The 10,710-nt window shown below is 33.6% G+C and overlaps 1 protein-coding gene across 1 annotated transcript; it reads left to right on the forward strand.

Moving 5' to 3' along the window:
* The first annotated feature begins 9,544 nt into the window (after window positions 1-9,544).
* On the forward strand, window positions 9,545-10,075 carry LOC110928940 (ATP-dependent DNA helicase PIF1-like). The gene has a single exon (XM_022172015.1). The coding sequence runs from the start codon at window positions 9,545-9,547 to the stop codon at window positions 10,073-10,075; it is 531 nt and encodes a 176-aa protein (XP_022027707.1).
* The last annotated feature ends 635 nt before the right edge of the window (window positions 10,076-10,710 follow it).

Consider the following 10,710-nt stretch of genomic DNA (forward strand, 5'->3'; position numbering starts at 1 on the left):
CGGGCCCCCTTTAAATTGGTATAAAGAAAACATCAGAAGTCTCAATCGCAAGCACAATATCAAAATTCACTCAATCGCAAGCACAATATCAAAATTCAATGATTCAAGGTAACAATTAGGGTTTTAGGGGAAACAGTGATTTCTCCACGATAATTTCCCCTAATTTCACCTCAAATTTTATATAGATATTATTATAAAAAAAAATAGCCGCTAACTATTGTGACACCAATAATTTCTCCTAATTTCACCTCAAATTTCTCCCTAGTCAGTCAACGATATCATTGAGCGGAATTAGCATATGCGACATTACAGTTAGTTAAAATGACGATGTAGGCCTAAATTACTTATGAATTACATATTGCTTGGAGTTGGAATTGAGCCTCTTTTATTTTAAATTTGGTTTTGCAATTGAGCATTGCTATAAATATAGTTTTTGTTTTGTTTATTAGGGACTAATACAATAATACACATATACTATATAAAGATTTTTTTTTTAAATTTGAGGCCCTATTTTTTAGAGACTCTAGGCCGTTGCCTAGATTTAAAAACCTCTACGTCCGGCCCTGAATTTCGGATGCCCTATGCTACAAAGTAAAATGAGCCCATAAAGCATAAATTTACATATCGTAAAAATAAACAAACGGTCCAAAATAACCGGATATACCTATCTAGAGTCCCAGCCTGGGACTTTCTCAATTATCTATCTATTTCTCTTTTTATGTTTTATACTAGGTTATCACCCGGGATTGCTTCCCGGGCTCGAGAAAGTTAGTTTTATTAAAAACTATTTATGATTAAATAAAGTATTCCGTTAACATTATCCTTTTATATACACAAAGTATTCCATTAAGATGTTCCTTTTATATACACATATAATACTTGTTGCAACTCAAGAAGCTTCCTTCCACTTCTCTTACAACAACATGACTGTCTTGGATCTCTGCAAGGATGTCAAGTACCTACAACACAAGAAAATAGATATGAGGCAAGATCGAGCAAAACACAACTTGGGAAAAGAGAGAAGAAACTAACATGTCCTCCACCGTGTTCCCAGATTAAAAGCGAATAGATATAGTACATTGTTTTTATAATCATAACTACCACATTAGTTATTTATAAATCACTCTATACTAAAAGATAAAAATGACCCGTGTGAATCAGTTTATAAAGTATAAACTACATGGACCCGTCGTCCATGAGTAAAGGCATCGAACCGGTAACATGTTTACCTTTTTCATGTAAAATCGACTTCAATATAATACATTGGAATGTTGATATTACCTCTAAAAATCGATTGGTCGTCAAAAATCTTTATTAAGAGAGCACCAACAAAAGAGTCACTTACACCGTTTGTCATCTGCTTTCACACGGAATGCACCCACCATCCCATGAAAATGCTACAATCATCAAGATTCAAGGTTATGTCATATTTAGGTGGAAAAAGTTGTTGTTCGAAAATTCCAAATATTATAAGTATCTATAAAATTTTCGATTAAAAACACATCGAAAGTTAATAATATTGTTTTTGTAGTTATAATAACTCATTAAGTATTTGTCAAAGATTTTGAATTGGGTAAAAAAGCACATTACCTCCTAAACAATTCAATCAATAGAAACAAACACTAATAAAGCTAAAGCATTACTAACTTATATACCGTAAGACAATATTATTTCTCTAAATGCAATAAAGTTATAATTTTTTTACAATATCACATTGCATTTGCCCAATATATTATTAAGAAACTGTAGGAGAGTTGTTGAAATACAGTCATTAGTGTCCTCAGAAGTTTTGCAGTCATTTCTTCATCCTCAGAAGTTGAAATACAGTCATTAGTGTCTCCACATGCACGCTGTCATAATGGCCATGTATATGAAACAATCATTAGAAACAATATAAAGTCCTAATTTACTATGATGAGTGTGGTCACATGTAGGGATGAGCATTTGATATCGAGTATCGGTACTAAATTTCCCGTACTTATCATTTTCGGTACCGATTAAGTACCCGCTTTTTGGAGTTTTAGGTACCGGTACTTTCGGTTCGGTATCGGTTCGATACGAGACCAAAACTGCAGGTTTTTTCCCGTACTTATTCACAAAGCACGCCTTTTTTGAACTCTGGTGTTGGTTGAGAGGTGTTCGAATAGCATCAAATTAATTATGACCATTTTGGCCTTACATCAGTTTTAATTCTTTTAGTCCTATATCTCATATAATTTTATTTCCAAAATTTTCTCATCTTTTATAATATTACAAAATCTCTGGTATACAATAGATTTCTTATTTCCTAATCTTTTTCAAAGTTATCGAATTTTCTAACCTTATAAATACAACCGGTTTAATATTAAACCTATTATCTCAAATTGAATTTTGCATTTTATTTGTAAACAATCATGTTTTCAAACTCTCATGATGTCTCTTTTGAGTTTTTTAACAATGCATCTTTCAGTAGCATTGATGTGTTATGGGAAACAACTAAGGTATGCGTAATTAATTTTCCGTTGAACTTTTCAGTTATTTATTTTAACTGTTTGTTGGATTTTGCATTTTTTTTAGCCAAAGTCTCTTATCATATTCGGTATCATCAAGAACGTATTTACCAATTTTGGTTGGCACTACATGACATGTCCAACGTGTTTACATGAGGCTACTATAGAGATTGAGCAATATCTTCCACTTGATGGTTCTTTTGATTTTAAGAAATATGAAGTTTATCGCTGCTCTAACTATGAATGTTTTGAACACATCATGAAACCTCTGCCGAAATTTAAGATCAAAATTGAAGTTAAGGACGATAGTGATTCAACTCATCTTATATTATTTCATGATCAAGCTATACATGTTTTGAATAAATCTGCTGATCAATTGCTAAAAGAGAATGAATCGATATATTTTCAGTTTATAATACTTTTATTCTATAATAATTTTGTTAACATTTGTAAAATATTAACAGATTGATGATTATCCGACGTTTCCAAAGGAGATTAAGTCTTTGGTTGGGAAGTTGTTTGCTTATAAGATTCAAGTTACCCATGAAAATATCAAAAAATTTGATGAAGTTTATGATATCACTGCCATAAGCAGCGATTATTCTGTTATTTCCCATGTTAAAAAGAGCCTTTTGACTGCACAGGTAATAATATTGCTTATGAGGAATACATATTATTACTTATTATAGTAAATTGTTAAATATTTAAGTAACTAATAGAAAAATAATATGCATTTACAGAAGGAGAATATCGCAAAAGGTAAACGTAATCTGTATGAGCTGTATGACATTGATCCAGCATTTCCGAGTTGTTCTTCAAAGCGCAAGATCGATGAAGAAAAAGATGAGAAAGATTTTGATTGAAGTCTACAGTTACTAATGAAGAAATCATTTTTGTTTTTTGTTTAGTCACAAGAATTTAAGATTCGTATTTCAGTCTTTGTTTTATGTATTAGACTCTATTTTAATTTAATTTTTATAATTGAAGTTCCTGTGTTTTCCTTTATAATCGTTTTATTTATATTTAAGGTTTTAAAATTTACAGTTTTCATAAAATAGAATAATATTATTGAGTATGTATAAATGGGAACTTTAAACTAAGTTTAGAAAGTATGTAACTGAATGTAACCGAAAATCAATTCACCAAATTTAAGAGATAATCTCAATTATTGCAATATATAAAAAAGACCTTATTTAATCCTCTCATCTTGCATCAGAATATTTGTTATGCATAATACTTAATGAAATTCAAAACAGACAACTTCCCACTTTCAAAGACATTCATACACACATTTCAATTCTTTATGTTCCAGTTCATGCGTATCTAAATTTCCGAAGGTAATTCTATATGTATTCATCATTAGTTCATGTTACATAGAAGATGTAATTATCACCGATTGCATTTCCTTTACCTATTCTACAATTTTAATATGAACAATTTTGTTTTCTAATAATTTTCTTTGTGTTTGTTTTTAATGAAGTTATGATTATTCACGTATACTATGTCAAAAAGATCAAATCACTCGCGTTCATCTTCAAAGGATCCGAATTCATCACAACAAATATTTAAGAGTAAGTGACATTCTAAGTTATTCAGTTTTCATTTCCATAACCACAAATGATGCATATTTTAGATTAAATTTCTATTCATATTTGTGTTTTTGTAGGTCCTGTTATCAGAACTCCGCTTTCAGATATCTCAAATGGTAAATGATGTTAAATCTAATTAAAACTATAATTTTTACGTTTTATGTTTCGAATGCTACTAATTCTTATGTTCCTTACTTATTCTACCTTTTTAATTGTTAAGTTAATTCACCTGCTGAAAGGCGTAAGCTTCGAAAAATAATACTTGATAACAAGAGATCAAAGAAATCGTCATCATCAACAAATGTTCTAAACATATTGCCTGAGAACATAAGTTCACCGCAGTCTTGTAATAATAACAAGAGATCAAAGAAATCTTCATCATCAACAAATGTTTCTAACATATTGCCTGAGAACATAAATTCGCTGCAGTCTTCTAATAATACTGACCGGAACATATACTCCATTGGTCATCATACAAGTATAAATCATACAAGTTTATTAGTTTCAACCATAACAGGTATGTCTTATGTTTCTTTTTTCTTAGTTTTCTATTATATTTTACTAACCAATATGCTTATACTAACATTTATGATAAAATATGTAACCTTTAGATAACTCCAGAAACAAATCTACACCGTCAAATGACAATCGTCGATATTCCATTTCTCCTCGCATTAATAGTAGTAACAATCAAGTGGTATTTGGTACTACGTCTACCATTACAAGGTTGTCTTCTGGTAAACGTAAGCTCGAGCACAAGAAACGTGACACTACTCCTATACCTATGGTCAATTTGGATTCCGATGAAGATGATGTTGTTTTAGTCAGAGTGGAGGACCCTTATAAAGGGGTATCTAAAGGTTTAATTCTATTTCATGTTTTTAGGTCATATATTATATTGAAACTGCAATATAACCATTAATCTTTTTTTAATAGATTATTTAGACCATGGTTACCAAGTTCTTACATGCCAAATCTGTAGTGCAAAGTTATGGACATCAGAAGGTGGAAAAGGTCGAATAACTATGAATAAGTTGTCTTATAGTATGTGTTGTGGGTATGGTAAAGTTGAGTTACCGCCTTTAAAGTATGTGCATCCGTCTTATCAAATTTTGTTTTCTTCCTCAAATGAAAAAAGCAAGTTTTTCCAGAAGAATATAAGACGATACAACTCTATGTTCTCTTTTACATCTATGGGTGGAAAGGTTGATTCTGCTATTAACAAGGGCAATGCTCCATTTATATATCGTATAAGTGGGCAAAACTATCATTGCATCGGTAGTCTTAAACTTTCTAAGGGAAATCAACCTCAGTTTTGTCAGCTATACATATACGACACTGAAAATGAAATAACAAACAGATAGGCATTATTCGGGTATGATTCATTATAAGCACCATCTTTTTTACTTATATATATTTATAGAAAACGATGTTCTATTATTATTATGCTATATTAAGTTTATGTTGTTTATTTATATTTTGTCAGGAAAACAAGCAAACCTTCGTCCTCTAATGATAAAGAGCTTGATGTTGAAATGATACAGTATTTGAGGAATTTATTAGATTCAGAAAATATGTTGGTTAAGACATATAGGATAGTCAGAGACCATTTTCACGAATCCCCAGAGGCCAACCTTAAACTTCGTCTTATGTATAAAAGAGAAAAAGATGGCAGAACATATAACTTACCAACCACGTCTGAAATTGCTGCGTTGGTTGTTGGAGACATAGATAAAGCTATAGACCATCGTGATATTCTTGTCGAGACTCAGTCTGGAATGCTGCAGCGTATTAGCGAATTACATCCATCATATCTTGCTTTGCAATATCTGTTGCTTTTCCCATATGGTGATGATGGATATAGAATTGATATTCCCCATAGAGATTTCATTGCGACACAAAAGAAAATAAAGCCAAAGTGCACGATGAGAGAATTTTTTGCATATAGGATCCAAGATAGAAATTATGGTTTTTCTTAATTCTTAATGGAAGAAGGTTGTTACAACAATTTTTGGTTAACGCATATACGATGATCGAGAGCAAGAGACTACATTACATTCGGAGACAACAAACAAAACTTCGATCTGAAACATTTGAAAATCTTCAGAAGCATAAAGCTAAAGGTAAACAAACTTTAAAAGACACTGGAAAGCCTGTTATACTACCTTCTTCATTTCCCGGAGGTGCAATATTCATGCAACAAAACTACCTCGATGCAATGGCGTTATGTAAGTCGTACGGGTACCCAGATTTCTTCATAACTATAACTTGTAATCCTAAATGGCCAGAAGTAAAACGATTTCTAAAAGATTCCACCATCAAAGCTGAGGACAGGCCTGACATATTGTGTCGATTGTTTAAAATGAAGCTCGATTCAATACTCAAAGATTTGAAGGATTCCAATTATCTCGGTGAGATTAACGCTGGTATGTTAGTTTTTTTTTTTTTACATTTCTTCTTTTCGTGTATAATTTGCAATTAGTTTTATAAAGTACTAAATTTGTTTTTTTTATTTAGTTGTTTATACGGTAGAATTCTAGAAGCGTGGTCTTCCTCATGTACATATATGCTTATTTATGAAGGTCGATCCCAAACTTCCTACTGTAGATCACATAGATCCATTTATATCGGCTGAGATTCCCGATAAAAATGAAGATCCGGAACTTTATTCCTTGGTAAGTGATTATATGATTCACGGTCCATGTGGAAATGCTAATTTGAATTGTCCTTGCATGGTTGATAAAAGATGTTCAAAAAAATTTCCAAAGAAATTTTCACCACATACAACTGTTGATTCAAGTGGTTTCCCTGTATACCGAAGACGAGATTCTGGCCACACAGTTATAAAATCTGGTGTTAGATTGGACAACAGAAGCGTTGTTCCATATAACAAAAGGCTTCTAAAAAGATATCAAGCACACATCAATGTAGAATGGTGTAATCAATCCGGTTCAGTTAAATTTTTGTTCAAGTACATTAATAAAGGCCCTGATATGGCTACTGTGGTTGTTTCTGGTGTTTCAAATCCAAGCATTAAGGATAAGCCAAGAGATGAGATCAAGGAATATTATGATTGTTGATATATTTCAGCTTGTGAGGCATCATGGAGAATATTCTCAAACGAGGTTCATTATAGGTATCTGCAGTTATGAGGCTTCCCTTTCATATGCCGGGTGAACAGAATGTTGTTTATGGTGTGGATGACGATATTGATAATGTGTAAGCAAGCCTTCAGTTGCTTCTTCAATATTTGTTGAATGGATGAAATTAAACGAGTCAAATGAAGATGCTAGAAAGTTGACTTATGTCGAGTTTCCATCCAAATTTGTTTGGAAACTTCAAGGTAGATGTTGGCAGGTACATAAGACGTACCAAACTGTTGGCCGTATACATTCTGTGTCTCCTGCATTAGGCGAACCTTATTTTTTGAGGATACTTGTGAATAAAGTTAAAGGGCCCAGATCCTCCGAGGAAATACGTACTGTTAACGGTCAGTTATTCCCGACTTTTAGAGATGCTTGCTACGCAATGGGGCTCTTAGATGATGACAATGAATACGTTGAGGCCATTAAAGAAGCAGGTTTCGAAGGACATGCTGGGTATCTTCGAGCGTTATTTGCTACCTTGTTGTTGTCAAATACACTTTCACGTCCAGAGTTTGTGTGGGAGAACACGTGGAAATACTTAGCAGATGATATTTTATACAGACCTAAAAAAGAAACAAATATTTCAGGTTCTCAGCTGTCTTTTTATTTTACATTCTAATTTTCTGTTTGATTATTAACAACAATTATTTTGTTTGAATTTTTAGGTTTAGTGCTTCCTGAACATCAAGTTAAAAACCTTACTTTGTTGGAAATTGAAAAATATTTAGTTTCAAATGGTTCGTCGTTACGAGGATTTAACACACTGCCTTTTCCTGATGATGATTCGTTACGTGATTCTACTAATCGTCTAATCAATGAAGAGCTATCACATGACGTAGATGAAGTACAAACTGAGTTTAATAAGTTGCATCAATGTCTGCCAGATGAAGAAGGAGCTGTTTTTGACGAAATAATGGCAGCAATTGCAAGCCGTAAAGGAGGGTTATTTTTCGTCTATGGTTATGGTGGAACTGGAAAAACGTTCTTATGGAAGACTTTGGCTTCAGCAGTTCGATGTAGAGGTGAGATAGTTTTAAATGTTGCTTCAAGTGGTATTGCTTCGTTATTACTTTCTCGTGGAAGGACAGCCCATTCTCGCTTCCATATCCCAATTAATCTCACTGAAGATTCCATGTGTCATATTAAGCCAAATACTGATATAGCCAATTTATTAAAGGAAACTCAATTGATCATATGGGACGAAGCACCGATGGTCCATAAACATGCCTTTGAAGCTTTAGATAGGACGATGTCTGACGTATTTTCTGACGGTAGGAGTATTCGATCTGATGTTCCGTTTGGAGGGAAAGTTTTTGTATTCGGCGGTGACTTTAGACAAATCCTACCAGTTATTCCTAATGGTACTAGACAACAAATAGTTTGTGCGTCTTTAAGCTCTTCATATATATGGTCAAAGTGCAAACTGTTAAGGTTGACTAAAAACATGCGCCTAACAATTGGAGCTAATAGTTCTGATATGGACTCTATTAGGGATTTTGCGAAATGGCTGTGTAGGAACGTTTGACGACCCGACGAGTCGATCAGAAGAGCGCTAAGACAGAATCAGAGGCGGAATTCATTGATTCGGTCTTCGTAAAGCTTGATTTCACTATTAACTTCTTGTTTATTGATAATCTGACAGTTTACACGTTCTGGAAACAAATCAGCAGGGCTTCGCCGTTACAAGCACAAGACACACTCTGATCCGCTTATGAGACCCTATATATAGGCATATGGGTTCCCTTATACGGACATGTCCGTATAAGCGGACCTGACATAAAAGCGGACCTCCTATGTCCGTATAAGCGGACCTGACATAAAAGCTGACCTCCTATGTCCGTATAAGCGGACCTGACATAAAAGCTGACCTCCTATGTCCGTATAAGCGGACCTGACATAAAAGCTGACCTCCTATGTCCATATAAGCGGACCTATCCAAAACATGATTTCTCGATTTCCGTTCACTATACAATCAGCCCTAGCCTAAGACTCGAACTAAGATGTAGTCGACAGACAACTGCACCAACAGGCTGCTTGATATTGGTGAAGGTAAGTTGGGAGATAATAACGATGGTGAAGCAATTATTCAGATACCCGATGATCTATTAATCACCGATAATTCTAATCCAATACAAAGCTTAATTGACTTCGTCTACCCTTCAATTATGGAACAATTTCGGAATCCTGGTTTTTTTCTGAGCGAGCAATTCTAGCACCAAAAAATGACGTAGTTCATGAAATTAACGATCGATTGCTTTCGTTATTTCCAGGTGATGCTAAAGAGTATTTGAGTTCCGATAGCATATGTTAAACTGAACAAATGCTTGATTCATTTCAAGAAGGTTTATACTCAACAGAAAATTTGAATGCTCTTAAGATTTCTGGCTTGCCTAATCATAGATTAGTTCTTAAAGTTGGTGTTCCTGTCATGCTTCTCCGCAACATCGATCAACAGAAAGGTTTATGTAACGGTACAAGGCTAAAAATTACTTTTCTAGACAAACGAGTAATAGAAGCTGAAGTAATATCTGGCGGTAATATCAGCACAAGAGTTTTTATTCCAAGGCTTAATATGATTCCGTCCGACAAAAAAATACCATTCGAATTCCAACGAAGACAATTTCCTCTATCAGTTTGTTTTGTCATGACAATTAACAAGAGTCAAGGACCATCGTTATCAAAAGTTGGTCTGTATTTGAAAGATCCTGTGTTCACTCATGGTCAGTTGTACGTTGCATTATCAAGGGTCAAGACCAGAGAAGGAGTTAAAATATTGATATTCGATGCCGATGGAAAACCAACAAATAAGACGTCTAATGTCGTCTATAAAGAAGTCTTTGGTAGCTTATAATGTAAACTGTTGCTTTTTGATTTCATATAACATGTTACTTATTTTTTATCATTTTATTTAAGTATTTATTTCTTATAAATAATAAGTGACATGTATAACTTTCTCTAGCCCGAGAAGCATTCCCGGATGATAACGTAGGTATCCATATAACGTAACGTCCAATGCTACATTATGGAGTATTTTTATGACAAAAATGAAGTAGATACCTTAAACTCCATAAAGCATTTATGTATATATTTAGTATCATTGAGGAAATCAAGCAAGAAATCAAAGAAATACTAAATTTAAGTAATTTAATAAATCAACTTTTGAAAGGCAGTCAACTTTTGAATTACTTTGCTTTTTAGTCTCTAACTCTCTACTATATAAACTCCTTCAAAATGTCCACAGTAGAAATATTAACAAAACATAAAACAAAATGACTGTCTCCTTCATCCACCTCCTTCCGTTGCTGCTATCCGTTGTCGCCGCTGCATTCCGACATCCCACTCCGGCCACCTTCAACGTCTTATCCTACGGTGCACTGCCCAACCGAATCACCGATAGCACCAAGGTACGTTATTAATAATGATTCCCTTTAAAAAACTTTGAAATTGCATAAATACCCGCGCCAAAAATTAAATTGCATATTTCCC

Source organism: Helianthus annuus, chromosome 1 (assembly GCF_002127325.2).
Source record: "Helianthus annuus cultivar XRQ/B chromosome 1, HanXRQr2.0-SUNRISE, whole genome shotgun sequence".
NCBI classification, from domain to species: Eukaryota; Viridiplantae; Streptophyta; class Magnoliopsida; order Asterales; family Asteraceae; genus Helianthus; species Helianthus annuus.